The following is a 20,028-nucleotide window of genomic DNA, read 5'->3' as shown; positions in this document are numbered from 1 at the left end:
GCAACGCGCTGTGGGCTTGTAGATCTTATTTTCTCTATTTCTGAGAATTTCCTGAAAAGTAACATACAAGGTTTCCACCTGACATGGATGATATGATGACAGATCATTGTGAATGTTTTATTGGTGGGATATGCCATGTGCGTGCGTGCGTGCGTGCGTGCGTGCGTGCGTGCGTGCGTGGAGCGTGCGTGCGTGCGTGTGTGTGTGTGCGTGCTCCAGGTAGCTGATGAGAAGTTGTCAGCCCAGTTGGTCTTGGTTCTCCTGGAGAGAAGCAGTCTTCTCCTTAATATTCCTAAATACTTCAAGGAGATACACAGGTAACCACACCACACACACACTCTCTCTTCTTTCTTTCTCTCTCTCTCTCTCTCTCTCTCTCTCTCTCTCTCTCTCTCTCTCTCTCTCTCAATGAGCATATCGCCCATTAAGTATGTCTTTATGTTCAGTAGCAGCTACTGTAGTCTATTGTTTCCAGACCCGGCCTCAGTGAACCTGGAGAAGGTGTCTAACATCATCATCGACCAGTCGTTGAAGGACCAGGTGTTCAGTAAAGAGGCTGGACGCATCTGCTTCGCCATCGTACAGGTGTGTTTATTAACACAATCGGCGCCGGGATTTCTTTCAAAATAGAAGCTCGGGGTGTCGCGCAGATATGGCAGCTTTTACTCTGAAAGCCCCCCCCCCCCCCCTTCCGTTCCGTACAAAAACCGTGAGGAATAATGTTGCTTGCTTACCTCGCTTTGACTGCATGCATAGTGCAGGATCCTGATGGTGTTTCTTGTTGTTCTCCCATCCATCTGTTCCAGGCTGAGTCCAAGCAGAACATTGTTGATGCTGTTCTCTCTCTTCCAGGCTGAGTCCAAGCAGAACATTGTTGATGCTGTTCTCTCTCTTCCAGGCTGAGTCCAAGCAGAACATTGCTGATGGTGTTGTCTCTCTTCCAGGCTGAGTCCAAGCAGAACATTGCTGATGGTGTTGTCTCTCTTCCAGGCTGAGTCCAAGCAGATCATTGCTGATGGTGTTGTCTCTCTTCCAGGCTGAGTCCAAGCAGAACATTGCTGATGGTGTTCTCTCTCTTCCAGGCCGAGTCCAAGCAGAACATTGCTGATGGTGTTTTCTCTCTTCCAGGCCGAGTCCAAGCAGATCATTGCTGATGGTGTTGTCTCTCTTCCAGGCTGAGTCCAAGCAGAACATTGCTGATGGTGTTCTCTGTCTCTCTTCCAGGCTGAGTCCAAGCAGATCATTGCTGATGGTGTTCTCTGTCTCTCTTCCAGGCTGAGTCCAAGCAGATCATTGCTGATGGTGTTCTCTGTCTCTCTTCCAGGCTGAGTCCAAGCAGAACATTGCTGATGGTGTTGTCTCTCTTCCAGGCTGAGTCCAAGCAGATCATTGCTGATGGTGTTGTCTCTCTTCCAGGCTGAGTCCAAGCAGAACAACGGCAGCGTGTTCAGGAGGAACCTCCTCAACCGCCTGCAGCAGGTGTTCACAGAGCGGGAGAAGCTGAGGAAGAGCTCCAGACAGGAGTGGGTGTGCTACGTCACCTTCATCTGCAACGTCTTCGACTACCTCAAGGTCCCATTTCCATCCCATTCTGGGATGTCGTTATATAGTAGTCGCAGATGTTTAATGCATGCCCACACCATGGTGTAATTGTTGTTAATGTATTGTTTTAATCCATTGAGACCTGGAACGCATCCATGTCACGTTAGCGTTTAACCACATTAACCATTAACCCATTTTGGGGCGGGAACCCGTTTTGGTGTTTTAAACATTGTTATAATTTAGCTATTGAAAAATAGCAGATCTACAAGCTCATAGCGCGCCACCGAGTGGCGCGCTATGAACTTGTAGGTCTGCTATTTTTGAAAAATCGTTAAAATGTGCCTTTTTCTTTCCGAAACTTTTCATGATTTAGAAAACTGAATGGGTTAATGTGTGTGTTTCAGGTGAACAACATGCCCATGGTAGCTCTGGTCCACCCCGTGTACGACTGTCTGCTCAGACTGTCCCAGCCAGACGCTCTGCTCAACGAGGACGAGGTGACAGCATTGATTGATTTATCGTTATTTAAATTAGGCTTTTTTCCCGTTGCGTTCAAATCTTCCATTGCTAAGCAATGATTACTATCACAATATATTGTTGTTGTCTGGACGTGGAGACGTCTCTCTGACATGTCCTGTGTCCTCCGTGTTCCTGTCTCTCTCTCTCTCTGCTCCATGTCCCTCTCTGTCCTGTCCTCCATGTCCCTGTCTCTCTCTCTCTCTCTCTCTGTCCTGTGTCCTCCATATCTCTCTCTGGCCTGTCCTCCATGTCCCTGTCTCTCTCTCTCTCTGCTCCATGTCCTTCTCTGTCCTGTCCTCCATGTCCCTGTCTCTCTCCCTCTCTCTCTCTGTCCTGTGTCCTCCGTGTTCCTGTCTCTCTCTCTCTCTCTCTCTCTATCTGTCCTGTGTCCTCCCTCCATCTCTCTCTCTCTCTCTCTCTCTATCACTCTCTATCTGTGTCCTGTGTCCTCCGTGTTCCTGTCTCTCTCTCTCTCTGCTCCATGTCCCTCTCTGTCCTGTCCTCCATGTCCCTGTCTCTCTCTCTCTCTGTGTCCTGTGTCCTCCATATCTCTCTCTGTCCTGTCCTCCATGTCCCTGTCTCTCTCTCTCTCTCTGCTCCATGTCCCTCTCTGTCCTGTCCTCCGTGTTCCTGTCTCTCTCTCTCTGCTCCATGTCCCTCTCTGTCCTGTCCTCCATGTCCCTGTCTCTCTCTCTCTCTCTGTCCTGTGTCCTCCATATCTCTCTCTGTCCTGTCCTCCATGTCCCTGTCTCTCTCTCTCTCTGTCCTGTGTCCTCCATATCTCTCTCTGTCCTGTCCTCCGTGTCCCTGTCTCTCTCTCTCTCTCTGTCCTGTGTCCTCCATATCTCTCTCTGTCCTGTCCTCCATGTCCCTGTCTCTCTCTCTCTCTGTCCTGTGTCTTCCATATCTCTCTCTGTCCTGTCCTCCATGTCCCTGTCTCTCTCTCTCTCGGTCCTGTGTCCTCCATATCTCTCTCTCTCTCTCTCCTGTCCTCCATGTCCCTGTCGCTCTCGCTGACCTGTCCTCCATGTCTGTCCCAGGTGGACTGTCTGGTCCTCCATGTCTCTCTCTGACCTGTCCTGTGTTCTCCATGTCTGTCCCAGGTGGACTGTCTGGTCCTCCATGTCTCTCTCTGACCTGTCCTCCATGTCTGTCCCAGGTGGACTGTCTGGTCCTCCATGTCTCTCTCTGACCTGTCCTGTGTCCTCCATGTCTGTCCCAGGTGGACTGTCTGGTCCTCCAGCTCCACCGCATTGGGGAGCAGCTGGAGAGGATCAACCCTCAGCGCATGGACGAGCTCTTCTACCTGCTGCGAGACGGCTTCCTCCTGCAGGTAGGCCTTGGTGTCCACAGGAATAAGGGCCTTTCTCTGACCCACCCCTCTCCAATTGTTTATACAATTTACAATTTACAATTTAGGCATTTAGCAGACGCTCTTAATCCAGAGTGTGTTTAGGATCCAAGATGGCCGTAGCACTAGGAGGGGGTGGGGTGGAGGTGAGCGGGTGGGGTCGACATATGCCCTTACTGGGCTGCATTCACACATTCAAGACACCCGTCTTGTGTCTGTGTTTAATGGCCGCTCCAATGCATTTCCAATGGAAGCCCATGTGGTTTGACCAAACATCTTGTTTGATGGAGGTGGTTTGACCAAACATCTTGTTTGATGGAGGTGGTTTGACCAAACGTCTTGTTTGATGGAAGGAGGGAGGCAGAACACATCCATCAAAGCTGTGTTCAGACACAAGGCAAGTGTCTTGAACGCAGCCCAGTAAGGGCATATGTCGACCCCGCCCGCTCAACCCCGCCCCACCCCCTCCTTGTGCTGTGGCCATCTTGGATCCTAAACATAAAATAAACAATGGCAGAAGGGTGGGGCCGAGAAGGGCCCTTATTCGATAAAATCCTAATCGAAATAAGACCATAAGAACTGGAATCGATAAGCGGTATAGCAGGATACATCCTAACTATACCCATCCTATCTTAGCAGAGATCCTAACTATACCCATCCTATCTTAGCAGAGATCCTAACTATACCCATCCTATCTTAGCAGAGATCCTAACTATACCCATCCTATCTTAGCAGAGATCCTAACTATACCCATCCTATCTTAGCAGAAATCCTAACTATACCCATCCTATCTTAGCAGAAATCCTAACTATACCCATCCTATCTTAGCAGAAATCCTAACTATACCCATCCTATCTTAGCAGAAATCCTAACTATACCCATCCTATCTTAGCAGAGATCCTAACTATACCCATCCTATCTTAGCAGAGATCCTAACTATACCCATCCTATCTTAGCAGAGATCCTAACTATACCCATCCTATCTTAGCAGAGATCCTAACTATACCCATCCTATCTTAGCAGAGATCCTAACTATACCCATCCTATCTTAGCAGAGATCCTAACTATACCCATCCTATCTTAGCAGAAATCCTAACTATACCCATCCTATCTTAGCAGAAATCCTAACTATACCCATCCTATCTTAGCAGAAATCCTAACTATACCCATCCCTATCTTAGCAGAAATCCTAACTATACCCATCCCTATCTTCTCCAGGACGGGTTGACCTCCATGGCTCGCCTGCTGCTGCTGGAGATCCTGGAGTTCCGGGCGGGGGGCTGGGTCCTCAGCAACACGGCACAGAAATACTACTACAGCGAGCTGGCGGACTAGCGCCGCCCCGGTGGCCGCGGCCCGCCACTACAGCCCGCCGCTTCCAGCTCCTTATTTAGGTGATGATGTCATACTAGGCTAAGGTCGGGACGGAAGGTCTGCTGACGTCAAATCCATGTCCCCCTCTGGGTCATAAACTCCCTCCCATTCGGTTTTTCTACTAAATCCTGACACCAGGCGTGTTTAAAACGATTGTGTTTATACAGTGACATTGGCAGCTCTGCAAGCTGAGCTTAAAAAGAAAAGTCATGAAACAAATTACCATCTTTTAACGAAACGATATTTTATTTTAAAAATAATTGTTTCCGGCAGGGAGGAGGAACAGAATACACAACTAACATAATGGAGGTGTCGAATCTCTTCAGTCTCACCAAATAGAACGTGGAGTTCTAGTAGAATCTCTTCAGTCTCACCAAATAGAACGTGGAGTTCTAGTAGAATCTCTTCAGTCTCACCAAATAGAACGTGGAGTTCTAGTCGTGGATTCAGATATTCTTTGAGGAGAGCTTTGTCTGCTCTCTTTAATTTGTTGCACACAGTTGTTTAAAAAGGAAAAAGAAATAGATTTTTGAATGGGATTTTTTTTGAATCTTTGTGGATTCAAATATTCTTTGTGGAGTGCTTTGTCTGCACTCTATCTTTTGCACACAGTTATAAAAAAAAAATAGATTTTTGAATGGGATTTTTTTTTAATCTTTCTGACCCAGCAGGGGGTGTGGCTTTGATCCAGTAGCTTTTAGCCAATAAGAGGAGATGTGTTAGCCAACGGGTGACGTATATACAGTAGTAGCACTTTGAGTAAGGTTTTCTTTATGTGTAGAGAAAGAACCCTCCTTCGTTTTACTACCACTGATCACTAAAGATGGCAATCGATGACGGGCAGCTAATCACGCCTGTGTCTGTCGGTGGTAGTCCATGAAACACAGTGGCGTGCACAGACATTTAGAGGGGCAGGTGCTCAAGTTAAAAAAGGGCACCTTGTGCAGCGCGTGGAACCGGCCGGTTGCCTTAATCTATTTTGGGCGGGAACCCCTTTTGGTGTTAGCATTATGTTATGCTTTAGCTATTGAAAAATAGCAGATCTACAAGCTCATAGCGCGCCACCGAGTGGCGCGCTACGAGCTTGTAGGTCTGCTATTTTTGAAAAATCAAAAAAAAAGGGGAAAAAAGTTTTTTTTTTTTTTTTTTTTTTTTCAAAAGGGCACATTGCCAAAAGGGCAGGGGGTGCTCTAGCACCCCCTAGTGTCTATCTGTGCACGCCACTGTGTTTTGGGGAAGTGGTAGAAAGCATAGAACAAATGAATGGACATGCTTGACTAAGGCTTGATTTATTGTACACGTGGTTGTGTGCCGGGGATCGTGTGCTGAATTCTTTGCAGATTGTTTGAGTTTGTAGATCTGCTATTTTCTTTGGGCACGCGGGCGGCAACGGCGTCTAACGATCAATTCATGCTTTGTGTGACGAGTGTGTAACGAAGCGACGTTCACAAGTTCTGAGCGTTCACGCTGTCTGCGACTCGCCGACGGCGGTGCCACAACATGGAAGGAAGGAAGTGAATTCTTGTGACTGAAAGTGACTCTTTCGTTCATCGTGGTGACAAACGTCTTCCAAACAAGAATGGTACAGTACCATGTCTGCGATTTTCAAAGGTACGCGACACCCTCTGCAACGCCTGTCGCACAAAGCATGAGTTGACCTTAAATCACGAGCGCGTCGCCCATTTTCAACCTTATCTTTATATAATTGGTCCTCGCCAGTGCTCATTATAATATGGCACCATTTCTGTCGATGACATAAGATCCCAAGTGGAAGCACGCACATCTAAAAAAAAAGTTGACGGGTGCTGAACAAAACAATATACATACAGAAAGCAGGTAGGATGTCCACAGTCAGCACACCGTTCTTAAGCTCCCAGTAGTATTTTATTGAGCTTAAGAACGGTGTGCGGACGTCCTACCTCAGTCCACATCTCTCTCAGAGGAGAGCTGTGGACAGTCCAGAAACCTGTCTACTCACTGTGTCTCAGAGGAGGGCTGTGGACAGTTCAGAAACCTTTCTACTCACTCTGTGTCTCAGAGGAGAGCTGTGGACAGTCCAGCAACCTTTCTACTCACTCTGTGTCTCAAAGGAGAGCTGTGGACAGTCCAGCAACCTTTCTACTCACTCTGTGTCTCAAAGGAGAGCTGTGGACAGTCCAGCAACCTTTCTACTCACTCTGTCTCAAAGGAGAGCTGTGGACAGTCCAGCAACCTTTCTACTCACTCTGTGTGTCAGAGGAGAGCTGTGGACAGTCCAGCAACCTTTCTACTCACTCTGTGTGTCAGAGGAGGGCTGTGGACAGTTCAGAAACCTGTCTACCAGTGGATCATCTGTCCACTACTGTGGGGAGGAGCATTGACAGGAGCATGGGGGGGGGGGGGGGGGGGGATCTTGCACCTGAGCGTGGAATAGCATGGTAAACAACAATGGAGCGATGGCAGAGGGGTCATAATGGATTGACTGGGCAGAGGGCAGTTAGTTGCCTCGTGTGTAGTGCAAGTAAAGCACTTGGATCACAGGTGGACCGCCAGCCGCTTTGCATTGAGACCTGTTGTCCGTCCGGTACCACTCTGCTGTAACTCCTGGCTGTCCGTCAGAGTTCTCATCAGTCTGTCTGTGTCGCCACAACGTCTGTTGGCGCTTAACACTTTTCTCCTCAATTTAGTCGTCGTGCCAATGAATGAATTCCTCCCCACACACGCATTTCAGTGTGTTGTCACTGCTGTTGCGTCCTACTGACTGACCTGCCATTGACCCCAAAAATAACTTAAATAATAAATAAAAGAGAATAGTGCCCATAAAGCCCAGAGAAGCCATTGAGGAGACTTTGATACAAATGTAGCGCCTACTCCTCCCACTCCTCCCCGCTGACAGGTGCTGCTGCCCCCAACCTGGCCCGTAGGAGTAGCTGCTGCCCCCAACCTGGCCCGTAGGAGTAGCTGCTGCTGCCCCCAACCTGGCCCGTAGGAGTAGCTGCTGCCCCCAACCTGGCCCGTAGGAGTAGCTGCTGCCCCCAACCTGGCCCGTAGGAGTAGCTGCTGCCCCCAACCTGGCCCGTAGGAGTAGGTGCTGCCCCCAACCTGGCCCGTAGGAGTAGGTGCTGCCCCCAACCTGGCCCGTAGGAGTAGGTGCTGCCCCCAACCTGGCCCGTAGGAGTAGGTGCTGCCCCCAACCTGGCCCGTAGGAGTAGGTGCTGCCCCCAACCTGCCCCGTAGGAGTAGGTGCTGCCCCCAACCTGGCCCGTAGGAGTAGCTGCTGCCCCCAACCTGGCCCGTAGGAGTAGGTGCTGCCCCCAACCTGGCCCGTAGGAGTAGCTGCTGCCCCCAACCTGGCCCGTAGGAGTAGCTGCTGCCCCCAACCTGGCCCGTAGGAGTAGGTGCTGCCCCCAACCTGGCCCGTAGGAGTAGGTGCTGCCCCCAACCTGGCCCGTAGGAGTAGCTGCTGCCCCCAACCTGGCCCGTAGGAGTAGCTGCTGCCCCCAACCTGGCCCGTAGGAGTAGCTGCTGCCCCCAACCTGGCCCGTAGGAGTAGGTGCTGCCCCCAACCTGGCCCGTAGGAGTAGGTGCTGCCCCCAACCTGGCCCGTAGGAGTAGGTGCTGCCCCCAACCTGGCCCGTAGGAGTAGGTGCTGCCCCCAACCTGGCCCGTAGGAGTAGGTGCTGCCCCCAACCTGGCCCGTAGGAGTAGGTGCTGCCCCCAACCTGGCCCGTAGGAGTAGGTGCTGCCCCCAACCTGGCCCGTAGGAGTAGGTGCTGCCCCCAACCTGGCCCGTAGGAGTAGGTGCTGCCCCCAACCTGGCCCGTAGGAGTAGGTGCTGCCCCCAACCTGGCCCGTAGGAGTAGCTGCTGCCCCAGGTTCAGGTTCAGGTTCACCGCCCCGCCCCACTCGGCTTCCCTCCCCCAAACACAGACCAATAGTGTTCGTATACATGCTTAACGCAGCCGGACGCTTGACTAAGAGTAAGAACAATGGCTTCTGTTCCAGCATGCCAGCTTTCCGGGGAGAGAGAGACTAGTTTCTATTAGTTTGGAATCCCCATCAATGATGTCACTGGTAGGCTGAACTGTCCACAGCTCTCCAATGAGACTCGGAGTGAGTAGACCGAAATGGTGACTTCTTCTAATGAGCGTTAGTTGAGGACCAATTCTATGTAAAGATAAGGTTACAGATGTGTGAAGTGGAAAGATTGCACCTATGGCACGCAGCCGGGGATGCAGATTGTGCAATTGTAAATAGTTGGTTTAGTTTAAAGAGATTTATCCACTATGCTGGTATGGTGTGTTTCGAATTTATTTGGTTGCTTATAGGTTTGAATACCAGCTGAAAAAGAAGTTGCTGTTTTGTTACTTTTTAAAACAAAGGTCATTTGTTTTAGTTCCCATCTTGCTGGCATTCCAGTTTTAGAAAAGGTTTACACTTTGTGGTATTTTTTTATATATTTTTTGTATGGAACTGAAGTAGTACCAACGGACATTCCAAACAGGGGTATACGCTGTGCATTTTGCTTTAGTTTTAATTCAGAAATACCCGTGTATTTCTTCAGCTGTTAAATGGGAGGACAGTTGTTTTCAATTATTTAGGCAGTATATATATATATATATTTGACAGTTTTTTTTATTTTTCCAAAAAGGTTTGGATTGCTTCGACTGAAATATGTTCAATCATTTCAAGGTTTCGTCTTGTTGTGTGGTATAATTTATATTAACATTTATATTATTAACACATCTCTGCCACTTTTCAGATTAAGGTGTGGTTTTCCAACGTGTGCTAGACAGAAAACGTTTTAGTTTTTTTTGCTTATATCAGGGATTATTTTGTTACAGATTTAAGACGTGCTCAAACTTTTTTGTATTTCTTAAAATTTTTATCCCACAATTTTGCAACCCTTTTTTTTTTTTTTACCCCGTGTCAATTATCTAATGTAATCCTGGGCGCTACACTTCCTCTGCCAACCTGGGGAGGGCAGCGGACTGACCTCATGCTTCCTTCTATGCATGAGGAGTCCAAGCTGCATCTTTACACCTGACAGGGGAGAGTTTCCCCGGCCGGGCGTAGCGCGTGGAAGGAACACATTATTCCGACCAGTTCCGTTCCCCTCCATCAGGCGCCCCGGCTGGCCAGGGGGAGGTATTAACCTTTTTAATGTAGACGTTATTTTAACGGAAGCAGAAAGGAGGCGGGGTGATTATTTTGTAGAAATCAAATTTAAGGTCTTTCAGCAGCGCCATGTTTTGCATCTGCAGCCGTCACGATTTCCCGGTTCTGGTGCTTCAGTGACCACTTGAAGAATCTGGAGTAGTTTAAGAGTTTCTTCTTGATGTTATAAGCAATAATCAATACTAGTTGATTTATTTAGTTAATTAACATATCATTAATAATAATGTGCATCTTTGGAGTGACGTTAACAGCAGGATTCAACATTGGGGGGTGGGGGGGGGGGGGGATGTCATAGGCAGGCAATGTGTTTTTTCTTTTTTTTTTAATGACGCCAGGTGACGTGTAGGAATCAGAATTTGCATTTGTTTTTCATTGAAATACAAATGGTGCCAACAATAGTACATGTACAGCTGTCAATCCAATACAGGTCAAGATATTTTGTTGTCAGGGTGCTATAGAAATTACATTTGGACTTCCCCTCCTGCTGCATAAAGGGATAGTTCAGCCCAAAAATAACTTAAATAACTTAAAATATATATATAATGCGTGTAGCTGTAGCTGTACATGTCCCCAGTGGACATCATGCTCTTTTGGGCCAGTTCAGTTGAATCCAGAGGTTGACGTAGCGAGGTTCGTTGTACTTGTGTCGGTTGGCTAGCCCTGGTCCAGTGCTTACAGCAAGTCTCTCTCTCTCAGAGAGACTCGCTGTAAGCACTGGACCAGGGCTATCGGTTGGCCATCTCGATGGCGGCTCTCTCTAGACTAGAGGCTCGGTGACGTTACTGCCCTTCCCCTCCTCCCCCGTGGGGAACACCTGCCACGTTTCCTTCCGTCAAAGTAGGTTCAGCTCCTTGAAGCTGAGCTCCACCGTCTCCTCTCACTTCAGCTGCTCCTTGAAGCTGAGCTCCACCGTCTCCTCTCACTTCAGCTGCTCCTTGAAGCTGAGCTCCACCGTCTCCTCTCACTTCAGCTGCTCCTTGAAGCTGAGCTCCACCGTCTCCTCTCACTTCAGCTGCTCCTTGAAGCTGAGCTCCACCGTCTCCTCTCACTTCAGCTGCTCCTTGAAGCTGAGCTCCACCGTCTCCTCTCACTTCAGCTGCTCCTTGAAGCTGAGCTCCACCGTCTCCTCTCACTTCAGCTGCTCCTTGAAGCTGAGCTCCACCGTCTCCTCTCACTTCAGCTGCTCCTTGAAGCTGAGCTCCACCGTCTCCTCTCACTTCAGCTGCTCCTTGAAGCTGAGCTCCACCGTCTCCTCTCACTTCAGCTGCTCCTTGAAGCTGAGCTCCACCGTCTCCTCTCACTTCAGCTGCTCCTTGAAGTGAAGTCGGGAAAGGAAAGAAAAGTGAACTAAACTAAACTATCCCTTTTAAGAGCTAGGTCTTATATTGGCAAGTTGTAGACTTGCAGTATAAACATGGGGCCCAGCCAGACAGTACTTGTATATTTTATAAAAGCTGTTCTTTACTTGTTTGTTCCACCAGCACCAGTACATACCAGTAGTCTGCTCTGCTGTTCGTTCCACCAGCACATACCAGTAGCCGACCTCAGCGATGGTTGTTTTTATTTGTATTATTCTGTGGCTCATTTGGCAGCTTCAATGATTCCAAACCAAAGCCGTGCCTTCCTTGGGGTTAAATGGTTACCAGGTATATAAATAAAAACAAAGTCAATTTACAGCTCTAATGGAGCTTTTAAGGAGGGAAGAACAAAAATAACTTGTAGACTCGATTTGCTGTGAAATTTAAACCTTGATCTGTTGCGTTTTATCTGTGGGCTAATTTAGGCATGTAACGATTCACTCAACTCACGATCATACAATCGACAATTATTTTCCAAATGACTGAAAAAATCTTATTTTTCTCTCTTCATTTTCTGACCACTTGGGAAAATGATGAATTCCTGAAAGCTATCTGACCACTTTTAACACGGCAGCAGAGATGGGTGTGCCACGGTCATTTTTCAGAGCACGTTTCATTTTAATAAGTCAATCGATTGGTCATTAAAATAAACGTGTAAAACTTCAACACTAGACGAGCAAAATGTGTCTCCCTGCGTAACATGCACTACTACTGCCTGGGCGGAGCTTCCCAGTGCATTTGATGCAAATAATAGGACTTGACCAATTCTAGTGAGTTTGTACAGCTTAAGGATGAAAGAGTTAAAAAGCCAATTAACACCAGTGAAACACTAAACTTTTAGCTGCATTATTTTGAGTTCTGAAGGGTTTACTAAAAGATTAAACTAATAGTCTGGTAAAAGCTAGTCAGTTCTGTTGAAAACGTGTTGTAAAGATCCAGGTGTATTTCGTGACCATCATATGCAGTAGGTTGAATGAATCTGATCACAAACAACTGATTGTCAACGATGTTCTGCTGTGTCAGGACACGGTTGTCAGGACACGGTGCAAACTGCCCGTCAAGATATTTTCTAGTATTCCTGGGTTATGTATATCTATTCTCTTAACATTTGTACGTAGTAGGTCAATTCCATTTTGTTTTACTTCCTACGGTTGGATTGTACACTGAATGTAAAAAGATTTGTTTGAATAAATCTTTGAGTTTGAAGGATTTGGTGTGATACATTTATTGCATTTGTACTTTATTAGATCTCAATACAAACACTCGATACAATATTTAACTTCTCTCACACTTTTACATTGTTCTTTCACCAACAGTGTTCACTATTTACAATCAGTCTGGAACATACCATAAGCATTTGGTTGCGTCTGAAAAGTCACTTACTTTTCAGTATGCCTAACAAGTAAGACTTGAGTAATCAATTATGCCAGTATACTGTATTTGTTGAAACCAATGACATGTTAACTGATGGGAAGATGTATGTAGTACCTGTGCTTTGTCACAAGATGGTGCACTTAACTAACTTTCGGGGTGGTCTGGTCTCAGTATGCACAAAATCAAACATAGCATTGTGTATAGTATAGAACACTTGTCAATGAAGTATGCTGACAAGAGGGACACTGATTTGTATGTGATTTCAGACGCGGCCTTAGTGATTTGTCCCATGCTGCTCTGGTTGAACATTCACTCCCATGAACCGGTCCTCCTAAGTGCCAACAAGACACTTCTTTCAATCCTGTCTGAGTTTTATTATAGCTATGAACAATCTAGAAGCGATAATGTCACAAAACGCTGCACAGGTCACATCATTTACCTCCTAACTTTTTACCAAGGTTCAAGGTTTCCATAAATAACGTTGTTTAATACGCTCAGGACTTTTCTGTATGGGCTGTCAAGCCCAGAAAGTTGTTTTTTACCACTCAGTAGTAGGCGTTCTCGCATGACTTCCAGATATGACGACGTACGGTAACACACATAGCCTCTATTGGAGCCACGTGGAATCCCAGATCCTCAAAGTTCATTGTCTTTCTCGGTGTGTCTCTTTGCACGGGAGGCAGCACGACGCCACTACACTACCACCATCGGTAGTGCGCGTACGCCCTGTTGGCCTCGGCCATCTTGTGCAGCTCGTGCTTCTTCTTGATGACGTTGCCCTCGTTGTGGAAGGCCATCAGCAGCTCCTGGGAGAGCTTATCGTACATGAACGTGCGGCGGTGCTTGTTCTTCCGGCACTCCGAGATCATCCAGTCCATGGCCAGGAAGCGACGCCTGTTGTCCGTCAGGGGGATGGGCACCTGAGGAGGAAGAGATGGTTTCAGCTCCATGTTTACTAAGAGTTATTTAGCCTTGTTTGTGCTGTGACAACCACATTTCCCTCACGGTCAATAAAGATCCAGATAATTAGGGCAGATATCATAATTTTGTTTTCAAATCAGTGGGCATAGGTTTTCCTGGTGTTTCATACATAAAAGGAGATCTCTTGATAGTTTGCCTACACGAGACTACAACATGTCAGGTTAGCGCAGCAAGATCCAAACAGCTCCCATTGAGGAAAAAAACTAAAGGAAATGACTTAGAAGGATTTATTGAATGCAATGACGTGACGACAACAGAGCAAGAGGCTGTTTGTTGCTCCAAAACGTCACGCCACTGCGTTAAAGGGAATCCTCGTAATGGGAGTTTTACAAGGGTTTGTTTTTTATCCAGTACCCATTTTGTTGGACACTTTGTAATTTCCTATAAAAGCGTTCCCGTTAGTGTCACGTCACTGACCTGGTACTTCTTGCCTCCTTTCTGGATGCTGGCCAGGCCGATGACGGGCTTGCAGTTGTCCAGAGCCTGGTGGAAGACGGTGTACGGGTTACACTGGATGTCTTCCCTCTGGGCTTCAGGAGACTTGTGGTACTTCTCCACCTGCTTCCTCTTGATGCTCTCCAACGTCTGCCACAGAGGAAGAGACCACGGAGGGGTTACTGTAGATGTCGGCACGTGGGGTTTTAGGTTTGGCTATTCAAAAAGAGCAGATCTACAAGCTCACAGTGCGTCACTCTGTGCCACGCTCCAAGCTTGTGGATCTGCTATTTTTGAAAAGAAGGTGGAAAAAGTGTGCAAATCTTAAAATGTATATATTTTTAAAGCAAACATTTTTTTTTTCGCCTTTATTTTATATGTTTTATGGAGGGACAGACAGTAGGCTGACAGGAAAATGGGGAGAGAGATGGGGGGGGTGACATGCAGTAAAGGCCGTCGGGATCGGGAGTCGAACCCGTGGCACACTGCCAGACTGGATTACCAGCCAAGGTGCCTGGACCGCTGAGCCATGGCCCCGGCCTAAAGCAAACATTTTTAACTGAAACTTTGCTTCCGGGAGTCCCCGGCACAAAATATTCTGAGATGGGGGTCTGCCTGAGACGTATTAGGCCATGATATGTATTAGGCAAAATACATATAATTGTGGGGGTCTAGAAACGTACGCTTTTCATGAAACCGTTAGAATTTAGAAGATGTGTGTAGAATGTGCCTCGGGTCTTAATGGGTGAATAACAGGATCAGAGGAGAGCAGACGTTCCCTCACCTGATTCATGAGGTCTCTGGAAAGAACCTTGTTTCCACCTTTCATCATCATGTTGATGAACTTACTGTGGAGAAAACACAACATGCGGTTAGCTCTCAGGCTGTCTCAGCTGCATCATGCTCTTCTTAACCACAACACACGCCTAGCAGTCAGCTTGTCTGCAAGTATTAGGAACTTACATTAAAGGATTGTATGCCATCTAGAATGAAATGTAAGGCCAAGCTTGCAACAGAAATAAACACGAAACGTTTTAAGGTGGTCTCAATGTAATATGCAATATTGTCAAGGTAATGAAACTCAGATGAAAAATCTGAATTCAGAAGTGGTTCTGGTGTTCAAGAATATTAGCTTTTCTCCACTCAAAACTAATAGTAGTCATAGAGTCAAATAGTAGTCATAGAGTCCGACTGGTATACAAATTTACAGCAACCCATTCAAACTGGGAATGCATCTGTGTGATTTTAGTGTTGGCTATTCAAAAGCAGCAGATATAAAAACTAATTTTTTATTTTTATTTTACATTTTTGAAACATCTTGAAAATGTGAGAACTAGAATTGGCCTCAGGTCTTAATTTAAACAATATTTAAGAGACCTTTCGAAAATGAATCGAATACAAATGTAATACATTATAAGGCCTTTTAAAAAATGAGTATGAATTTAGGACTAGTGGGGGGGGGGGGGGGGGGGGGTTAAATGAATCGATACGGCAATATATCGATATATACTCCAGACGATATGTGAAAATGCACAATGAAGCCATGAGGTGGCTTTTATTTTAATTTAAAGATCTCTGTGGGCCTGAACGTGTTTCATTGTATTTATGCAATACTTAAAGGCTTTGCCTTTGCTACAGAATGATAAAGTAAATACATGGTCATTATTTTGAATCAACGTATAGTATATCATATATATCGTATGGTGGCGTCTGTATCGTGATACTCATCTGTCGTGAGGTTGCAGGCAATACACCCACCCCCATTTAGGACTGTGTTCAGTACCTTAAGATGGGGTCGTGGAACGGGGAGCTGTTCTGTGAGTTGCTGGCTGCCTTTATGGGTCTGACGGCTTTCAGCTCCCGCTGTTCCTTCTCCTCGGCGCTGAGCTCCGTCTCTGGGACGCTGTGCGGCTCCTTACGCACCTCTGGCTCCAGGTAGTACGGGTTATACCGGCTCCATCTCACCAGCAGCACCCTGCCAAGACCAAGAGATCAACATTATAACTAGAGTTGTTCCCATACCGATAGTGGTATCGGGTACTCGGACCCCCGATATCACCCTCAAGTACTCTGTACTCGGAACCGGCCCGATAATCTGACCCGCGTACCAAAACATCCAATTGACACTAGCCTGAACGAATGCAACGGGAGCAAGTCTGACCCAACACTGCAGCAACTCGCCCAATACAAAACAGCCGATCTACAAGCATGAATGACAAGTAACTAACAAGAGTAGAACGGAGATCCATCTACACATCTATGAGGAAAAGGGGATAAAATAAGTGGGTACTCAACAAAAATAAAGTACTCGTATCGGTACTCCGTATCGGCAAGTACAAAAAATTAAGTACTTGTACTCGGTCTGAAAAAAATGGTTATCTGGAAAACTTTGGGGCGGCTGTGGCTCAGGAGGTAGAGCAGGTCGTCCAATGATCCATGGGTCGGCGGTTCGAATCCCGGCTCCTCCTGACTACATGTCGAAGTGTCCATGGGCAAGACACTGAACCCTACATTGCCTCGATAGAAAAGCGATATAAAAAAAATGCAATTCATTATTATTATTAGTATAACTCTAATTATAACCTGCTCCATCTCACTGCCAGCACCCTGGAAGCCAAGACAGACAGCGTTTTATAGGGTCCATCTGTCAGTATGTGAAGTGAATGGGTGGATGTAATGCACATTGTTGTAGCCGTGGTTCACAACATGACGCTCAAAAAGCACTTCATTGGTGGGATAATAATAATAATCTTTATTGTCCCGAAAGATATTTGTCTTCACAGTCTGTTCAAACACCCCACATCAAAAACCACACGTAGCACAGAAACACCAACAAGACAATAGAAAAAGTTAAAAACATTGTTTGTTATTATTATTATTATTATTATTAAATATATTACTGCAGTGGAGTAAAAAGTGCACTATCCAATATTCATCTCTGAAATGTAGTGGAGTAGATTTTAGAAGAACAACAGGGATCTTCAACAGGGGGGTCCTCACAGTTACGGAGCCGACTTGGGGACCCAACGCAGCTCCTCCCAGGAAAACAAACAAATTAACGGAGCTGAACGTGAATCCCCCCCACCGCCCACCCCTTTTTTCCCCTCACTGTATATGTTTCTTTTCCCTTTTTACCTCCTTTATGATGAATTCCTGTTCTGTCTATAGAAGTGTCTATTTGTACGTCTCTAAATGTTTTGATGATTTGAACATGGTGGACCCTATTGGAAACAAGTGTAATGCTTAATTGGGTCGTCCACTCACAGTTAACAGCCTTTGTATTGAGTTTGTGCTTGAAATGTACTGTAATTCTGCAAACTGTTAATAAATTCTTCAATCAATCAATCAATCAATCAAAACTAGAGGCAGGGCCAAATACGGTCAAATCTTTGTGCGATAGTACTGTGTATTTGTATGTCATTTAAATGTTCTGATGAATTGAACATGGAGGACCTAAGATTTAGACTCTCGTCGTAGATGTATTTATCGATTCTGACTGAAAATCGTGTAAACAATTAAGCCACAGGCTTTCTTGGGTTATAATAATAAATCATCTCGTATTGAAGCTTATATAGAACGCTACTTTCCTCCTGTGCTTTATTTCTGCAAACTGTTAAAGTATTCAATCCCTCAATCCCTGTTCCGACGAGAACTTTAGCCAGAAGCTAAAGTAACCACAGTAGAGAGAGAGTACACACACATCTAAGCATGGCGTCAGTTCACAAATCAGCATGAATGAACCATTATTATAATGTTTTATAGTTATTAACTGATGATAACCGTCATATATTAAACAATAACATAATAATTATAAACAGTTACCTTGGAGTCCAAGGTTTCAACAACAGACCAGTGATGGAGGCCGCCATCTTGGAAATGTGCCTGAAGCGCGACGAGGACCCCACTTAGGACCGTCTATCAGATGCCTGCGTGGAAAAAAACAATCAAACAGCAACAGTTATTATTACTATCTCTTAATTTAAACACTAATGTATATTTAACGTTATGCCACTGCCAGGCGTAATTTACTAGGTGTGTAATATATTTATCTTAATAATAATTAAAACAATAAATGGGTCTGGGTCTTTCTCGAGCACACGCGCAGTGCGTGTGCGTGTAGTGACGTCACGGGATGTTTTCAGACGCTATGGCGTACCAGGAAGAAGGAGAGACGCTGGAGTCCTGGCTCAGTGAGTGAATTAATATTAAACCCTTTAATGATGAATTAATGAATTAATATAAAAGCCTTTAATGACGGCATAATGGTGGAGTCCATTATGTATGTGTGACTCAGTGAGTAAATTAATATAAAACCCATTAATGATGACTGTCTCATGCAAGGAGCTACGATGATGCTTCCTTGGTTGTTGTGGGGGTGTGTGTGTGTGTGTGTGTGTGTGTCTGTCTGTCGGTCTCTGTGTCTGTGTGTGTGTGTGTGTGTGTGTGTGTGTGTCTGGATTGGATTGGATGATATTGTCTGTCTGTCTGTCTAGCTGAGCTGAGCTGAGCTGTGCTGTAAGACATGATTGGGCGATAAGTGTGTGTGAAAATGTGGTGGGTCATGGGTGGTGTTATTTTTAACTAATAATTAGATGACATTAATTGGCTCGGGTGCCTTGCTGTTGTGGGAGGTGCAGGGTGATACGTGTGTGTTTTATGATGGAGGTAGGTTTGTTTAGAGATGAAGCAGTATGATGGGTGGAGGAGGAGGAGGGTATCATGAGGAGGAGGAGGAGGAGGAGGAGGAGGGTATCATTAGGAGGGTGGAGGAGGAGGAGGAGGAGGAGGGTATCATTAGGATACTGTCTGCTCTGCACTTCATAGAAGTGAATATTTGTATATACGTCATTAAATGTTATGATGAATTGAAAATGGAGGACCCTGATGTAAACAAGTCTTTTTCTGGTTTTATCCTCAAGTGACAGTTCTTGTATTGATTGACCTGTACTTTCGTTTTGAAATGTATAGCCATTCTGCACAGTGTGAAATAAAGATCACACCCGTGTGAAGATTTGCTGGCCGATTAGCTCAGACACATATGACGTGAATTCTCCATTCATTGTCGATGGGAATTTAATGTTTGTGTAGGACGAAAATCTACACTAATAGCTGAATATAGGAGCGGCTAGCGTCCCTCAAAGAAATTCAATAAATCAGTCAGTCAGAGGGACAGACAACAGCACAGCAGGTCTGGACTTGAATACAGCTCAGCTGTGAATCTGGACAGACTGACTTTAAGCTATTCAGTGGTCGAGTGCTATCACCCAATGCATATTGCTGTTCATAAGAATACCATAAACACTTGGCTCAAGACAGCCGGCGTAACTGCTCTGCCTGATATGTTCCTAAACGTAAACCTCAGTAAATTATGACTAAAGTAATGACTATAATATAATCACTGACCTACTTACTGTAAAATGGTCCAGACTCCCAAACTGACATGCTTGGTTACTGTGTTGCTTCTGACAGGTGTGCTGTAGCGTACCTGTGTTCTCGTACCCGTGCCATCCAGACTGTAGCTGGACCTGATAACTGAGCTCTCTTATGGTCATCATGATGATGTCATCATGACATATCAACTATATATATCCTTATATGGAGATCCACAACATCTACGCCCAAATATGGTACATGAGTCGGACCATGACGTCTGTCCCTGAAGGCGCCAGCTCATCATCATATATGGTCACAATTATGGGACAACGATGTCCAAATATGGAATCCATCGATACAATAGGTCGCGTACAGCCTCACTTCCGCTGTAACCATGGCGATGTAGATCTGCCTACTTACTTACTTTAATAAGAAGTATTTTCTTCCTCCTGTGACGGACAGATAAAGCCACCCATCCAAGCAACAGGCAGGAGGACTGGGAGTACATCATGGGCTTCTGTGATCAGATCAACAAGGAGCTGGAAGGGTACGGACTGGAGCTGC

The 20,028-nt window shown here is 46.0% G+C and overlaps 3 protein-coding genes across 3 annotated transcripts in view; 2 read left to right on the top strand and 1 right to left on the bottom strand.

Moving 5' to 3' along the window:
* Positions 1–438: 438 nt before the first annotated feature.
* Positions 439–5,515, top strand: LOC306936281 (MIF4G domain-containing protein B-like; the record flags this gene model as incomplete). Its single annotated transcript, XM_079519770.1, has 5 exons — positions 439–585; positions 1,417–1,572; positions 1,947–2,039; positions 3,284–3,394; positions 4,631–5,515. 5 exons carry the CDS (start codon positions 439–441, stop codon positions 4,745–4,747), a joined length of 624 nt encoding a protein of 207 aa, XP_079375896.1. The 3' UTR covers positions 4,748–5,515.
* Positions 5,516–13,025: 7,510 nt separating this feature from the next.
* On the bottom strand, positions 13,026–18,017 carry LOC306937507 (small ribosomal subunit protein uS7m-like). Its single transcript, XM_079521335.1, has 5 exons — positions 17,914–18,017; positions 15,875–16,066; positions 14,876–14,939; positions 14,074–14,241; positions 13,026–13,595 (listed from the first exon to the last, which is right to left on the bottom strand). The coding sequence occupies exons 1-5, from the start codon at positions 17,958–17,960 to the stop codon at positions 13,374–13,376; spliced, it is 693 nt and encodes a 230-aa protein (XP_079377461.1). The 5' UTR covers positions 17,961–18,017; the 3' UTR covers positions 13,026–13,373.
* Positions 18,018–18,203: 186 nt separating this feature from the next.
* The window catches only part of LOC306936280 (ADP-ribosylation factor-binding protein GGA3-like), a 42,809-nt gene continuing 40,984 nt past the window's right edge, over positions 18,204–20,028 (top strand). Inside the window, exons 1-2 of the mRNA XM_079519769.1 lie at positions 18,204–18,281; positions 19,927–20,011. Of these exons, the coding sequence (XP_079375895.1) occupies positions 18,224–18,281; positions 19,927–20,011 (143 nt within the window). The 5' untranslated portion in view covers positions 18,204–18,223. The remainder of the gene's footprint in view (positions 18,282–19,926; positions 20,012–20,028) is intronic.

The sequence above is a fragment of the Electrona antarctica genome (assembly GCF_951216825.1).
Source record: "Electrona antarctica genome assembly, chromosome: 14".
NCBI lineage: Eukaryota > Metazoa > Chordata > Actinopteri > Myctophiformes > Myctophidae > Electrona > Electrona antarctica.
This window is presented reverse-complemented; position numbering and strand designations above follow the sequence as displayed.